The 16,833-nt window shown below is 46.3% G+C and overlaps 3 protein-coding genes across 3 annotated transcripts in view; 2 read left to right on the forward strand and 1 right to left on the reverse strand.

Annotated features, from left to right (window-relative positions):
- The window catches only part of LOC128727342 (gamma-aminobutyric acid receptor subunit beta), a 69,498-nt gene extending 64,240 nt beyond the window's left edge, over nt 1-5,258 (forward strand). The window contains exons 9-10 of the mRNA XM_053821246.1: nt 454-938; nt 1,965-5,258. Coding sequence (XP_053677221.1) covers nt 454-938; nt 1,965-2,129 — 650 coding nt within the window. The 3' untranslated portion in view covers nt 2,130-5,258. The remainder of the gene's footprint in view (nt 1-453; nt 939-1,964) is intronic.
- Nucleotides 5,259-11,636: 6,378 nt separating this feature from the next.
- LOC128727109 (uncharacterized) lies at nt 11,637-12,500 on the forward strand. Its single transcript, XM_053820978.1, has 3 exons — nt 11,637-11,826; nt 11,894-12,188; nt 12,266-12,500. Exons 1-3 carry the CDS (start codon nt 11,648-11,650, stop codon nt 12,494-12,496), a joined length of 705 nt encoding a protein of 234 aa, XP_053676953.1. The 5' UTR covers nt 11,637-11,647; the 3' UTR covers nt 12,497-12,500.
- Nucleotides 12,501-12,824: 324 nt separating this feature from the next.
- Nucleotides 12,825-16,353, reverse strand: LOC128727108 (mitoferrin). Its single transcript, XM_053820977.1, has one exon. It carries the CDS (start codon nt 16,091-16,093, stop codon nt 14,849-14,851), a length of 1,245 nt encoding a protein of 414 aa, XP_053676952.1. The 5' UTR covers nt 16,094-16,353; the 3' UTR covers nt 12,825-14,848.
- Nucleotides 16,354-16,833: the final 480 nt, after the last annotated feature.

Genomic DNA, 16,833 nt, shown 5'->3' on the forward strand with positions numbered 1-16,833 from the left:
AAATAAAAACAGAAAAATGGCCTTTTCTGCTGCATTCGTGTCGTCAAGTATAGATCCTTGGGTTTTTTTTCTGTATCTATTCTGTTTTTGTTTCGATCTCTAGCTATGATTACGTTCGTTACGTTTTCGTTTCCTTTTTTTGTTGTTTTCAGTTTTGGTATCTCTTTTTTGTTTGTTTGTTTGTTTGTTTGTTTATTTAAACGTTAACGTTTCTGTTCCAGATCTGTTTTGCTTTGCAGTTTACACTTCGTAATGCTTTTTTCGTATTTTCTCGTCGTGACAATACTTTTCGTTGTTGATTTTAAACGTCTAGCTGTATTAGCGGTAGCTCACGAAAACAGCACAAGCACTGCCGATGTACTGATGGAACTTTTTCTCTCTCTTACCCTCATCGATCCTGATCCTTCCCAACGACCTGTGATGCAACTGAATCAAACCAACCGAAACGCACAGAATACGCCACGGTCGGTTACATGGCTAAGCGGATACAGATGCGCAAGCAGCGCTTCATGGCAATACAGAAAATAGCGGAACAGAAGAAGCAGCAGCAGGCCGAAAGCAACCATCCACCACCACCGCCTCCGGTGGCCAGCGATCACAGCCACGGCCATGGCCATGGGCACAGCCACACGCACCAGCACACGCCGAAGCAGCAGATGGGCAGCCGGAGTGGTACGATGTCGAACGTGCCACCAAACATGGGCTCACGCGGTTGCTCCATCGTTGGTCCGCTGTTCCAAGAGGTGCGCTTTAAGGTGCACGATCCGAAGGCCCACTCGAAGGGTGGCACGCTTGAGAACACGATCAATGGTGGCCGGGGTGGAGGCCAGCCGGGTGGTGGCGGCGGTGGCGGCCCACCCGGTGGTCCACCCGGTGGTGGTGGCGGCGGGCCGGATGAGGAATCGGCAGCACCTCAGCATCTGATACATCCCGGCAAGGTATGTCACTGGAAGTTCTAGAGCCCGTGAGAAGAATACTTCTGACGGAAATCAAACAAACTATTCACAATAAAATAGCTAAACAAATACTTAACGCTTAATGGTGCTTAGATCATCACCCTACTATTAGACATCTAGTCCTTTGACAATATCGAGCGCACTGTGGAGAAGCCAGAAACGAATCGCGGTCATAAGTATTTTTTGTTAGAATTTTTTGGTGTTTTCTTACAAACAGGAATGAATATTGACCATTTACTAAATATAACCACGTGGGTTTCTAGAATTCAAGTAGATCAACAAAACACTTGACTATTTTATGAGAAACCTATATGTCAATCACCTATTTTATGCTACATATTGTAGAGGCATGTTTTAAGTTGATATGGTAGCATAATATGTAAAAAAAAACCCATTCAACACAAAAAGAGCAGCCTCAATAACAGTGGTTACCCCAATTGAAGATAAACACTAAAATTTTGGTGTAAATATTTGACCCTGGTAGTTACTATTATTAGGCGGTGTTATTTATATGTTGACACATCTGCCACCAGGTACCATGCGCCTCCATTTGTCAAAAGTTGACATACAATATGAATTTTACCATTTCGTTCGAAAGTATGCGCTGGAGAAAAGACTTGAAAACTTTTAAAAAAAATATTACAAAATTGTAACACAAAAACTTAGCTAAGGTACTTTTAAATGCTCATTACCCCAAGCTGAAAATTTTTGTTTTTGCCTTATTTTATTTTATTTTTTATTTCTTAAAGCAATTTTTTTGTATCTTTACACCATCAAAAAAATTGATTTAAAAATCTACAAGTCAATAAACACTTAACAAACTTTCGAACCACATGCAATTGCATATAATATTGTTCAAAAACATCGCAAAATATCGTTTTAAATATTAACGCTCAAAGTCCAAAAATTTCGTTGTTTTTTATTGCACATTTTCAAATTTGCCATAATAAATAAATGAATAAATCTAGTAGCAACCCATTTCTAATGCCATCATTCTCGCGCACGCAGGATATCAACAAGCTGCTCGGCATCACACCGTCAGACATCGACAAGTACTCGCGCATCGTGTTCCCGGTGTGCTTCGTCTGCTTCAATCTCATGTACTGGATCATCTATCTGCACGTGAGCGACGTCGTGGCCGACGATCTGGTGCTGCTGGGCGAGGAGAAGTAATTCCGTTCCGTGATATGCGCGTCCGGCGTGCGACACCTGACACCTGACCAGCAGAACGTCCCAGCTCTGGAACCGGCGATCGCAGCGAAGGCGCCCACACATTCGGGAGCAGCGATCAGCGTGACGATCGTGCCATTCACCACGATCACCAGGGTTAGCCAGCGTGCAGCGCTGAAGACTAGACAGATAGGGAGGGTTTAGCGAAAATGTAACACACCACACAACACACACACGCACACACACACTCATCCATTCTCATTGAGCCCTGCTTTTCCTTCCCCACCAACATTTTCCCGTCCAACAACGCCAATCATACCAATCCACTGCGAGTCTTGTCAAGGCACTCGAGATCCCAACAGACACCCCCCCCACACACACACTCACACACACACACATCCTGCTGCCCCATTTGTACCTATTTACTGGTTCGGTTCAATTTTTATACTTATACACCAAGGATTAAAAGAGGAAGAAGAAGAAGAAGAAACTACGAAAAAAGCAGATACACAACGTGAGATTAGGACGTAGTCGAAGAGCGAGTGCCAGCGATGAATTGACAGCTAACAGGCCACGGAACAGAGCTAGCGGGGCGGAACAGGATTTGATATAACATAGCTGAGCGCACAGTCGCGTATTGTATCCACACGCGAAACCTGTGGCCAACGGGGTTTTGCTGCCGAGTCGATAAGGGTAGCGAAAGTATTAACTAAAACACACACACAAAAAAACATACGTACACACACACACACACAATCACATAACACACACAGGACAGTGCAAGCAGCATGCAAAAACCTAGATTTTATCGTTCAACTAGAGAATACAAGTCCACATAAATGGCTAACGAATACCACACCGTAACTAGCGAAAGCAAAATGCAAAAAGCAAACAAACAAAAAACCAACGTAATCTAACAAAGCCCAGCCCGGCAGGAAGGAAGGCGCCGTCGAAGCCCACACAATTAGTAACGGAAACGGAACGGTGCGTAAGGTGCGCATTTCAGGGCGTCCTGGTTGATGTCCGGAATGGGTCCGGGTGCGAGAAACTTTCTAGTAAACGAAACCCATGCCCGATCGCAGGTGTCTCGCGGGGTTAGCGAAATTTCCACAAATTCTTGAACCGTGTGGGGTGGTATGGCAAGGACACAAGGACATTGTTGCAGCCTGCAAACTGCACAACCCGCGGATCGTGGTGCGTATATGTGTGCGTGCGCGTGTGATAGGATCGGAAACGGCGCAAACGGCACAGGAAGCAGACAGTGAGGGACAAACAATTTGCTCATGCTCGCCCCAGTGCGCTCTCAAACAAAAAGCACTATCTTATCACTACTAATTACTACTACTAATACTACTACTCACTGCTACTACCTATCACTACCACCCTTTTTATCGGCGAATCGGTTTTTGTTACGAAGAAAACGATGAAAAAGACGTGTGTAATTTTGCTTTGTTGCGTGCGTTGCGTTACGAGGTCGCTAGGTCGAACCTCGGTGTGATCGGTGTGTAGAAGATTAGGTTTTCCGTTGTCCGCCGTATGTTCGGAACTAGGTTCCCTGTCGGGTAGCAGCACACGCCATCGAACGCAGCCAGGCACGGCGCGATGCATGTACATCTGCGGCCAGCAAGCAGTGTCACAGCAAACTTAAAAAGAAAAGTACTAACTGCCAAACTATCCGACATTGCTTGTCGATCGAGTAGCGCGAGCGCATTAATAAGAAAGGAAGATGGTGTGCGCTCGTCTCGGGTGGCTGTGTTCCAGCAAACGGCGGTAACAACTGCAAAGAGAGCAAAGAAAGAGCTACGGCAAAGCCTGCCGAGAACAAAATCACTGGTCGGGTCACGAGAACATCGAGTCCACGTCCCCCTGGCCCGTGGGTGGGGACCGAATAATGCTTCCAGATTTAAAAAAAAAAAAAAAAGAAAAATCTTACAACAACCAAACGCGAAATGTAATCATAATAAGGAGCAAACACTACGAAGCCCGAACGATTATTGCCAAATTATGTGACCAGCTAACATTACGACTTACGAACGTTACTTAAGTATTTTCCCCCTTGAGTCCTTTGGTTTCGCCCTTACGACCCTAGGAATCTACCGTTACCCTTACCCCATTCCCATATCCTCCCTGTCCCCCGTGTGACCTGTCCCGGAGGGAGGACTTACGTTGATTCCATCCATTATATTTACGCATTCGATTACGTGCACGTGCGCGCGCGAGATTAGATTATGTGTACAGCCGTTAGCGCGCGTTAGCCTCGGGCGTGCGATTGCCGTCGCCATGGCAACCGTGATGTCGGCGATGTAAGCGTTAAGGGTTAAGTTACACGCCGAAAGCCAGAACATATAACCGCACCAACTAGAAACGAGGAAGTTTTTTAAATTCATTCGAAATCGCGGCACACCCACCTCCCTTTCTAAAACACCCCCGCACACAATTCACACACAAACTCAGTCTCTATCTCGCTCCATCCTACCCTCCGCGGTCACTCGCTCGTAGCACTTACCGGCCGAGAAGCTATGAAGCATTGAAAAAAAATCAACCGACAAGTAGTTCAAAATGCAAAAAAAAAAACATCGTTAAAGAGCAAAGCATAAAGAAAAATCGTGATTACAAAAAAGTTGTTGTTTCCGAAATTTTATAGTTATTCTATCTCCTATAGGGGTTTGTTAGAGCGAACTAAAGCAACCAACAAAAAAAAATGATGAAAAACTACCAGCAAAATGGAACAAAAAATCTAATTAAATAATTAAATACATACGTAGACATTGACTATTCGGCACCGATACCAATTCACAAACCCGTAACCGAGAGGGCGATTCTTTCGGGAGATTCGTGCGGCGAAATCTTCCACCACACCTTACTGTACTGCTTCGGTTTTGGCCTGATTGAAAAATATCGCATGCCGCCATTACTTCATTGATTGCTCTTGAGAGATAAAAAAAATTGCGTAGATGATACCAACCACTCAACAAAAAAAACGCAAATGATACACATTTATACACACATTAGTAATGAACTCGTTGTAACCAAACTATTGCAAAACCAACCAAAAAAACAACAAACGTAACTGCAAAACCTGTCAGATTGATTGGAAAGGAAAATAGATTGTTTTTTTCATACTAAAGCTAATTTCTCCGTTGTCTTCACTTCACTGACATCATCTGAAACCTGTACTTAGTAGCCTTGTATGCGAGCGTGATCGGCTTTTCCGGCCGCTTGTTGCCAAAACGAAATTCCGCAAATATCACCGGGTGCCACTCCGTTTGCGCTTCTATTTCTCTTCTATCGATTTATCGCATTTGTTTTTCCTCTGCTCAACTTCCCGCAAAGAAACTATTGTCAGGCCGTAAGCTTTAACTAAAATGGCATGAAAAGTAGGTCGCCCTTCACACCCTGGGAAAAACGGTTTCCCGTAGATCTCCAGCACGGGCACACAAACACGGTGGTATCGCCAGTAAGCAATGTCTTTCCGTGTGTTTGTCGATTAGATCCCCACGGTACTATGCACCAATAAGCGTCCCTTTTCGATTGACCACCCACACCCATTTCGTCCTGCAAACTTTTCACAATCTTTTCCACTCCTTCCGTCAGTTCGTTACACCGCACGAATGGCAAGGACGAACTCTTGAGCATCACACACCCACACACACACACACACCGTCACAAACACACTAACGTGCCATAGCAGTAGTACATTACGCGCCAACGACTTTTCTCGCACCCTGGCACTAGCAAATGCACCGATTTTTCTACCATTCATGCACACTCGGACTCGGGCGGTTCGAAGGGCATCACAGGATACGGTCGGCCACGTGGATAATGACCAAAGAAGCGAAGGCAGAAGCGTTAAGGACATGGAACAGTTTTGCGATCTTTTTAAACAAGGTATCAAGTGCAATAAAAAAAACTGAAACACAAACGCAAAAGCACATAATAAATGGGTGTACCGCCATTTTCAAACGAAACGAAAAGTAGGCCATGAGAAAGGATATCGACGCAGAGAGGAGTTTAAAAACGCGGCTGACATGAGTGTAACGGCTTGAGGCGAGAAGAGCATGAACCACGTACGATCGAAACGTAGTGTATAACACACACACAAAAAAAAGCTAAACCAAACAAACGAACCCCTTAATTAAGAGAAAATTACCGTTTCTCAGTAGGTCAAATGTTGAACATGTTACGCATTCTCAGCGAATTGATTAGCGGAGATGATCCGCGCGGCCACTACGCAAACATACGCATAAACCCGTGCGCAATGGGCGTATCCGACATGGGAAAACATAATGGAAACGCACTGCGTTGCGCACACTTTCTATACTCACCGCAAGGACTGGCCGCCGGTGGACGTTCGTTTTTTTTTCTTTGGTTCGTTACGATTTTTCCTACCTAAGCTGTCCGCTCGCCACGTACCACGTGTATTCGGAACCGTGTGTGGTGGCACAATTTTTATCGTACTCCTTACTCCTTGTTACTTACGCCTGCGCATTGTCGTTCGCAATAGGCGCGTTTATAGGAGGCGAAACCCAGAAAGCGCAAGCTGCCCAAGAAAACCCGCGCAAAAGCATGCTGCTTCTACGTAGTGAACATGTAAACCTTATTATAATCAAAATTTTATACACACAAAACTCCACACCGACGGCGGGCCGGCAGAATCCAAAGGCAAGGATCAGGAGGGACTTGGGACCGTGCAAGCCACTATTGAGCCCCAAACCAAAAGGTCAAGATATTTACTCGTCAAATATCTGTAGATTATGTGTCTTTTCACAGGGAGGTACCGATCGGAAATGCATTATTTTCCGCCGAACCTCGTCAGAACTGCTCAATTATACTGCGGAACGGTGTCGGAAACAGCAAGCAAACGAGAGGGGTACGAGAAGAATTGCTGCTTACAAGTGACGGCAGTGAGGAAGCATGAATGCTACGGAATCTAGGCACAAGGTAGAGATGTAAGAACGAAACAAAAAAAATAACTTACTATTATAATTATTATTACGACGATATGAGAAGCAAAGTAAGCAGTAGTGAAATTTAAACCATGAAGCAAACACAAGTGTTACTGGCGCAGCCTGCAAGGGAGAGAGGGAGTAGATGCAAATATTTAGTAAGTTTCCTAACGTAACCACACAAGCAAAAAAAAAAACAAACAAAACACTAGCAAAAATACAGTCCCACACGAACAGACATACACGGGCGCCTGCACTCATCATAACCGTAGACCCACGTTAAGGAATTTTAACCGCAAGACCATTGCTATCCGCAAAGGGGGACCGATTTCGGGCAGGAGGAAAGTTAGGCATATTATCGAGTATCGCGCTAGGAACCGCCAAGTTACGAAAACTCATTACCCTTGCGATAACGCGCTAACCAACGCGGGGAAGATGGTGATATCTAGAAGGACAAGTCGAAGTTATTCCAAAGTAGCAACAAAACGAACACAACGTAACACGCAAACTCACCAGCAGCCGGGAGCGAGACGATTTGGTTAACGAGTGCAAAAATTGGTGCATCGGAATGGAGCGCAGTAGGCTTGGAAACACACGCTGGGAAATCATACGCCCGGTTTGTGTCCAAGTAGGCTGCGAACTCCATGCCATCCGCCATTTTGGCTCGCTGGCTACGTTTGCGCCCGGTTCCATCCCTTTCATTCGCCACCGTCACCGTGGCGCATAGCAGTAACACCTATGGGGAAAAAATCAAGAAAAACAACACCCAAAAAAATGATATAAACACAAAAATTACCAAAAAAAAAACACAAATATTCACCAAACGTGAGCGCACTTATGAAATTCGGATACATGTAGTAGTCAAACGTTCGGTCTTTTTCGACACAAGTAAACAAAAGCAACCATACCTGTAGTTTTAGCGAGATGCGAATTTTCCGGCTACGGTTCTGGGGCGGCCCCGCAAACAAGGGCACCGCGAATTGAGGAAGCACCGAAAGAAAAAGCGGAAAATGGATGCAAAAAATTATTCGTAGTAGTCACAGGAAGTACGCTAGTCGAGGTGCCATTTTGGCTGGCAGAAAAGGATCGGATTCGTGCAGCGACTATGGATGCTCTTGCTTAGAATAGGTTTCGCTCTTCCAGAACAATACTTATCTATAACAGAACCAAGAGAATCAACAACAACAGCACATTGTAGAACGATAGGGACCGCTTCTTAGTGATGGTTTAAGAGTGTGTATTCATACTTACCTAAACGATTCGTAGAGACAAAAAAAATACGTATGCACGCTTAAGTAGCTCCCCAACCAAACCCCAAGTCACAGCATCCTTTCAATACTCACACACATACACACGATGAGTACCATCGGTTTTCCACTAACCCAATTGAAGCTTTACAACCAACACTCTTTGGTTTTGCTGCCCTTTCAGCGCGTTATATTTTTCTTGCTGCAAGTTCAAACACTTCCCAGCACGTCCTTGGAAGCCTCCGAAACTTACTCCTTCACCTTCCACCTTCCTTGCGATCCAGCGTTCCCGCCAAAAACAGGCGTAGATGAAATAGCTAAAATCAAAAGCAAGATTAACAAAAACAAAACACAATGTGATGGAACTGTGTACGTAGGGCGAAGGCAGAAAAAAAACACACGCAGAAATTACTCAAAGACTCAGAGAAATAACCGGCCGGCACGGGCAACATCTGCAACAGAGAAACAATGGAAGGTAAAGAAAAAAAGAAAGCAAACAGTAACAGTAAAGCAAGCAAAACCAAAACCTACAAGACAGCAAAAACCATTGTAGAGAATTTGAAAACAAAACATCGGTAAATCGAAAAATGTGTAAGTATGTGTTAAATACTCACTGTACTTTAACTAGTAACCCACTTCAGCAGGATAGCACGGGGAAACGAACGCCGTAAAGAGAAAGGGATAAGAACCACGCAAGGACACGCTTCTGCTAGAGAGAAGAAAAAAAAACGGAACAGTATAACACGATGTTCAGCAGTAAAGCACATGGCGCGGAACACTCGAATCAGAGAGAGCGAAAGAGAGAGAGAGAGAGAGAGAGAGAAAGAGAGAAAAAAAAATATTATATACATATGAAATATGGAAAAAATGTACGAGAAAATAGTATATATATACACACACACATATATATATATAACGAAAAACAGAAAAGAACAGAAAAAAACACAAGAAAAATTCTAAATAAATATAAATTTTTTATATAGGAATGTAATAACTTAAACAAACTACACAATGATAAGGCAGGCGCGGGAGCATTGATTCTGTTGCAATTTGCTGTGAAACACGTGGGACAACACAACATAAGCAGAGTTAGGGGTGGGAAAAAAAACCACACGCTCATACCAATAGTACGAGATACAAACACATGCACACAGCTATAACCGTTCGAACTAGATTTGTAAATATTTTAGTTTGAGAAACAAAGAAATGGCATTACTTACTTCTAGACCACTACCGCAAAAATAAAAAAAAACGTTCCGTATCGCGTTCCAGGGTGGCCCGAAACCCCCAAATACACAGTTTCCAGCCGAAAAACGTTAGTAATTTTGCTCAGCCACAACTCAAACACCCTGGGATCGCGTGGTCGAGGAGGCGAGGGAGAGGGGGGGGGGGTTTGGGTGGGGCAAATAGGCCACAAAATAAAACAGTAAATCGGCGTCTTAGGTCTTCTAATCACGCAAATGCACCCCCACGCCCCCCAATACGCACGAAGCAACACGAAAAACGCGTGAATTGAACGGCAAAGCTCAGCAGCAGTCGGAGCAACAGTAAACCGAACCGAAAGCTACCTTGTTATTGGCGATCGCGAAGTTCAGGTGATAGTAGACAGTTTCCGAAATGAATTGTAACCAGCATATATTCGCCCAGGGTAGCAGAAGCTATAAACTAGAGCAGCAACAGCAGCAACAGCAGCAGCAGCAGCAACAAACAAACAAACAACACAATGCAATGCATACATATTCCAGTTTTTATTACAAACTCTTACTAAACACAACCCCGGCTCTCTCCGGGCGTACGGTACGGTAGCGCAAAATACACACGAAATAAACGAAGACCGAAACGGAACGAGGGAAAGTAAAGAAAACTACTCACAAACCCAAGCCTTAAGCTGGTATTTTCCGTCGGTCCACCACCGTTGCATGGTTATTAACAACACTTTTATCCATACCAGGGCTCATAGCCAATCAACCAACCAACCAACCAACAACAACAACAACAAAAAATGCCACTAGTTCAATATATTTATAATAAACACTCACAATCGATCTGGGGGGTTGCACCACGTGCGCCGAACTACCTACCGGTGTTAGGAGCGAGGGCGAAATTTAAACACACGAAAAGCAATGTCCAACTAGTCCGAAATGTGACCGCATCGGAGCACGTGCGAACGCGCACGTGTTTGCACGGAACAGCCAGCCAACCAGCCATGTGGCAGTAGGGAAAACCGAGAGCCGCCATGACAGTTAGAGAACAGCAGCAAGGGAAAAGAGAGAGAGAGAGAGAGAAATAACTATCGCCACAGAGCGCCAGGAGCACTTCAATGCTAACTAGGATCGTGGATGAAAAAGCGAAGAGTAACTTTAAAATAACAAAAAAAAAACAAAAGGAAAAACCAATGGCATCTTTCACACGGATGCGGCGGTAGGGGAGAGGCGTGCATGCAAACAAACAAAAAAAAATGTAAGGAAACAGAATAAATATAGCAAAACAACAAAAAAAAACACATATTTATTGTTACCGCATTTCGGTTCGGTTTAGGGTAACCAGGAAGAGGGAAAGGGAAGAGAATTGTTTTGTTTCCAAAACCATTATGTGTATTGCGTTAGGACATTTTAATAAAGCGAACCGTAGAGGAGAAAAAAAAGCATAAAGCAGTAAACTAACAAAGGAAGAAAAGAAAAACCAAACTCTAGCAAAGAAAAAAAAGACACACAAACACACACTTCAAAAACATATAACACACAGAAGAAGAACAAGAAAAAAGCTGGTACACGAAATACTTCACGTAAAGATACAGAGCAAGTATGGTGCGGTATGGTGGTGAACAAGCAAAAAATGAAAGGAAAACTAGAATTATAAAGCAGTCGGAAGTGCGTAACACAAGTGACATATGTATCGTTTCGTCATAACTTTAAACGAGGAAAAAAGACAGAAAATAAACAAATTTAAATAAAAAAAGCATGTGTATTTTATTTCTCGACCTAATGAGAAAACTACTTCGCAGCTAACGATCGGGAAAAGCGTGTCCTTATCGTAAACGAACGCTTTAAAACCACCCTGTGTTCACGTGCCTCATGCACGTTGTTGACGGATAAACATAGCCACTGCGCATGATCAGGATTTTCCTACCCCGCGCGCACACACACACACACGTTGACTTTCTTTGGCACTGGGTCAGCTGTTAAAAGTGTACCGAGCCACAAAACGCAGCACATCTGTCTCGTTATACGCAGTGTGGATGAAACGATGCTCAACTATCTGTGATAACGTAGCGGTAGAAACCACCCCACAGTTCTGTGATAACAACATCTGCTCCGTACGGTAGAAAATGCTTCGTTTTTCGCTGTACCGGTTGGTGGTGATGCTGTGCGTCGGAATCATAACCTACACCGCGGTGCGATGGTGCCACATCCTCTTTGGCCGGGAACCATCCGATGGCAGACACTTTCAGCACACCTGCAACATGACCGAGCTGTACCGGAACGAGCTCGAGCGTTTGTTCGAACGGTGAGTGAGTGTGTGTGTTCTTTTTCCTTCTCCACCTTATTAAACCGATCCATTCCGTTCGATCCAGGGTGCACCGGTTGCTGGTCCAGCACGGCCTAACGCACTTCCTCTGCTACGGTACGCTCTGGGGGCAGATACGTATGGCGAAGATGTTGCCCTGGCGCGAGAAGGCAGAGTTCTGTGTTCTTAACGACGAGCTGATGCGCCACGAGGAGGCCCGGTTCATACGCAATTTCTACGCCAGCGAGCTACAGATACACTACCTGCACGCGGAAGGCATCTACAGGATATTCGCGAAGGATGCGCCCGCACGGCACACGCAACCGTACGTGGAGCTGGTCGTTTTCCAGCTGGACGAAGTGGTAAATTTCATTTTCCCACAACAAAAACCCCGTCGTTAGCCCGTTTAATGTTCGTCAAATATCGTCCTTTTTTACAGCAAGCTATGTACAAGCGAGTGGGCTGGAAACGAAGGCTCCTGCCACCGCACTGCGACTGGACACCGTCGTTAGAGTGCTTTCCGGTCAATCTGCTGCAAGGGACGCTCCCAAAACGACCACTGGGGCGGATGTACTACACCGTCCCGATGGGTGGTATCGAGCTGCAAAAGTACCACTACCCGGACAACTGGTGGAAGGACGTTAAAGTACTGAACTGTAATTTAATCTAGGCGAAAGCGATAAAGCATGCGAAAAGCAGCTACCTACCGATGTGTTTCATTTCGGATCTTTCCGTGTGTCCTGCAAAAGGTTTCGGATTTTAAGCAAACAACAGAACACAAGATGAGCGTGTACAGGTTGTTGAAATAGTTTTTATTTTACTTTTTTATTCTTTTCGAATCTCTGTGGCTCTGAGTTGTGTACGTGTTTGTGGCTGTTGTCCGCATGCCGATGTTTGTCGATCGTGCTTTCTAGCATTCCGCCATTTTGTACCGGTTTTGTATCGCTCTACGGGAATCGCGCGGAATCGTACCTACTTACTACCCTCCCCACTCCCCACTGGGTGCCTTTTTTCACGCCTCACCCCACCAACTCGAATTCATCCACGCGTGATGCTAATGCAATCGTTCTGCGACTGCGAACTGCGTCGACGGAAGTGGATGCAGCGGGCACAAAGAGCAACATCCAACAGGCGAACGCAAAAAAAATGAACGCAACCCAACGCCAAAATTTCCCGATAGCAGGCTAGCAGGGATGTTGGGTTTTTCCTCTTTTCTCACGGTCTAACACAAAACCCGAGCAAAAAGGATACGAACAAGCACATACGCAGGATGTTGCATCTGATCCGTCTATGACGGTGGTTGCCGCCGGTCTAAAGTAACGCCTAATTGACTTGGCATGTGGAAATTGTTTCGCTACCTTACCCCTCCCCCCCCCCATCTCCTGTCTCTTCCCCTCCACATCCCCTAGTAGACGATTCGACCGCCAAAGATGCCCATGTGCGAGTGCCATTTAGCTTATAACGTGTTAATTTGATTTGTTTTCAATTTCGTTAATTTGAATTTTCATTAACCTACCGCACTTGCACCTTCTCTCTCTCTCGTGTGTGTGTGCGCTGCCTTCCTGCAGAAGGCAAACGCAACAACACAGGCGAAGAAAACATCGTGTTTAGGAACAAAGAATCACGCACCCATGCAGCCTTTTTGTGCCATGGTAATGCAACGCATTCGCGAAAACGCAACAATTCGTAGGATATGATTGAAAAAAAGCATACATTTTGAGAACATTGTTTCAAACGACGTAGAACATAGTTTTAAAACGTTTTGCCAAAGGGAAATGTTTGCGAAAGAAAATATGCAAAATTTTGCACCATACACGGGCGTGGTTAGAATGGAGTAAAAGAAAATATACAGCGCTACAGAGTAATGAGTACATAAAAAAGGATACATCTTAAAACGTAGTCGGGAGGAAGCTGCATCTCTGCACACTTGGAGTAGTGAGTTGTGGTAGCTCTAGACTATTGCGATTTTAATTTGCGCATGGCTTCTTGCGGGAAGAAACTGAGTTGTCACTTTTGTTTTATTTTGCCTATCGCGCGCTGCTCTGTACCTCCTCTATGCCTCTAGCTAGATTTACGAATAGGTTTACGAATTCCTTTCCTCTCTCTCTCTCTCTCTCTCTCGCTCTCTCTCTCTCGATTGAAAACCCTTCCGTGACGGGAGGTGTGGTATTTTGATGTGAAAACAATCGCCCTCCCAGCGACAGGCCAACGTTCCTAACCGTACGATCATGGCACGGGATCGTACAAAACTGCAGAACCCTTCTGCAACCAAATCGGCACACTAAAACGATGCCTTCGAGACATGCGCTTCACGTGGCCTGTCACATACCAGGCGTCTCCATCTCTCGTCCCTTGTCAACTGCACGATCTGGCCGGTGGAGCGATCGTATCGAGCGCCACCGTGCACAAAATCACAAACGGTAACAACAGCAACATTCACTGTTCACTCAACATCACCCACCTACGAGCGGTCCCTTCTCTCGTGTTCATTGCTTCCTCCTGCTATCCTACCTACCCCACCACGTGCACACTCGAACGCGCTCGTCTCCTCCAGGGAAATAGTAAACTTAACAAAACGGGTGTACTTTGTAAGGTGCATTAATGCATACTGACTGCGCCCAGGACAGATGGTTCTCCGAAGCCGATCTCTCAATGCGCGCGGGCATCACGCATCTGCACACAATCACGCTTCCCGTGACCGTCTGTCGCTCCTTATCGCTGGCTCGATATAATCTACTTCCGCTTCCTATCGCTCTTACATCTCTCTCTCTCTCTCTCACTTTATCTTTCGCGCTTCCTCTCACGGTCTGTACGATGTGTGTGTACGTGTGCGTGTGTGTATTTTCACATTTCCGCCCTCCGCTCACACACGCTGCTGCGGTAGTCGATTCGCTGTTTTTCCTTTGTTTGTTTGTTTCATCTCTAAAAACGCTAAACCAACAAGATTATTAACTTATCAACACACCGCGCGGCGCCTGCACTCCGAGTGCTTGGCCATCGGACGGTGGCTTGCTTCCAGGCTCTAGTTCGTCCTTCGGACGTCGGTTAGGTGGTTCGTATCATTCGAGTGCATCGTGTTGTAGCTCATCGCGCCATATATCCCGGCACCGGACAGGGCCGGCAGTTCGGGGCCACCACGGGGCATCAACCCACCGGCGGCACCGCTCGCCTTTTCGCCGGCCACCAAACCACCCGAACCCCCCTCGCGTTCCGGTCGGATCAGCAAACTGGCACTGTTGACCCCGCTGCATCCGGTCGGTGAGGCTTCGGCGCTAACCGACGCACTCGCCGGTATCATATACCGCAGGTCGGTTATCGTGGTCGTTTTGTCCTCCTCGGTAGCACCCAGCGATCGGCTGCTACTGCTGCTGCTGCTGGGGCCAGTCGAGCCCGCGATCGGTTTCTTGACGCGCGACAGGATGTACTTGAAGAACTCGTACGTCGACCAGCAGATGGCCGTGGCCGGCATCTGGTACAGGACGCGCGCCTGCATCCCCTTGAAGAAGCCCATCGGGCCGGCCGTATGGTATATTTTCTTCGCCGCATCCACGAGACCCCTGGTTTTACCGGCACCATCCTCTTGCGTATTCAGCAGCGTCTTGCACACGTCCAGTGGCGTCGTAAGAGCGGACGCAGCGGCACCGGCAGCCCCACCCGCCACCATATGTACAGGAGGGTTGTATTTATTGTCTTTGTTGAGCAGCTTCTGGAAGAACTCGTACGTCGGGAACTGAATCGCCGAGTAGGGGATGTTCATGACGAGCTGCGTCGAGTACGATCGGTAGAACGCCCGCAAACCCTCCGTCCGGTACACCTGGCTGGCGCAGTGCACGATCGATCTGTACGGTGAGTTATACATCTGTAACCGCTGCTTCACCACGTCGGCCGGGTTCGAGACGGCATCGTGCACGAGTGTGGCTGCGGTTGCTGACAGCATGTAGTTCAGGTGATCCCGGTCCGATATCGTCGCGATCATCTCCTTCGAGCATTCGTACGCACCGAAGTATAGCGCGTGTGCCGGTCCGGCACCGGCCACGACAGCCATTACACCACGAAACGGACGCAGCAGGCCCTCGTTGCGGACCATGTCGCGCATGGTCGACATGATCGTGTCGTGTGCCTTCATGTGTGTCAGCGATTGCATGCGGGTTTTTACCGAATCCAGCGGGTACATGACGCAGTGCTCCATTACGCCGGCTATCGCACCGGCCGTCATGATGGCCGGTACGCTCGACGTTGGCAGCTGCTCATATTCGTCCGAATTCATGACATATACTGTTGTGTGTTGCTGAGGAGCTCGCGTGATGTGATGCTGCTGTGCTTCCCTTCGGCCTTCCTCTTTCGGTTTATCTCTCCAGCCACCGCACGGAAGATGCCAAGCTTCCTCTACTAAGCCACCGCACTCTTCCTACAAAAACTATACAATTTTGATGTGACGCCTTTCCGGGAGAGATGAGCATGCGTTTGTGATGCGAGTTATCTTGCTTTTTATCGTTAGATGGCCAACATTCTCTTCCAAACGCCCGCTCGGTTTAATCTAAAATGATAAAGCACAGAAAGGATACTGTAGAAAGTCAGATAAAGAACGTATGCCAGTAGCATGTTGACAGAGTCGCTTTGGTTATTACGGGAAAAAACAGGCTTTTAAATGATTCACTATTTTATCTTATACATTTATCTGCTCACAGGTGGTTTCTTAGAAAAAATACAAGAGCCGTCTAGATTTACATTCGCTAGCCACGTCAATGAATCTATCACATCCCTGCACGATAAGCTCAGCGGCAATTTCCCAACCGCAGGATCACAGAGTTCATCTAACTTTGCCGCAAGCGGTTATCACAAGAGAGCACCTTTTTCGCAATACAATAACACATGATTACAGCCCCAAGCAATGCATGTGGGACCTATCGGATACCGCACAGAGCAAACAGTACTTTGGCAATAATTAAACCTCAACCAAAATGCACCCAACGGAATGCAGTTCGCAACACGAGATGAGACGACGGG

This window comes from Anopheles nili, chromosome 3, assembly GCF_943737925.1.
Source record: "Anopheles nili chromosome 3, idAnoNiliSN_F5_01, whole genome shotgun sequence".
NCBI classification, from domain to species: domain Eukaryota; kingdom Metazoa; phylum Arthropoda; class Insecta; order Diptera; family Culicidae; genus Anopheles; species Anopheles nili.

What these genes read in the sequence shown, in the direction of transcription:
- LOC128727109 (XM_053820978.1), top strand. Translation starts at nt 11,648, where the DNA reads ATGCTTCGTTTTTCGCTGTACCGGTTGGTGGTGATGCTGTGCGTCGGA. An exon ending in CTCGAGCGTTTGTTCGAACG is followed by an intron (nt 11,827 to 11,893) that starts GTGAGTGAGTGT and finishes CGTTCGATCCAG; the next exon opens with GGTGCACCGGTTGCTGGTCC. An exon ending in TTTTCCAGCTGGACGAAGTG is followed by an intron (nt 12,189 to 12,265) that starts GTAAATTTCATT and finishes CCTTTTTTACAG; the next exon opens with CAAGCTATGTACAAGCGAGT.
- LOC128727108 (XM_053820977.1), bottom strand. Translation starts at nt 16,093, where the DNA reads ATGAATTCGGACGAATATGAGCAGCTGCCAACGTCGAGCGTACCGGCC.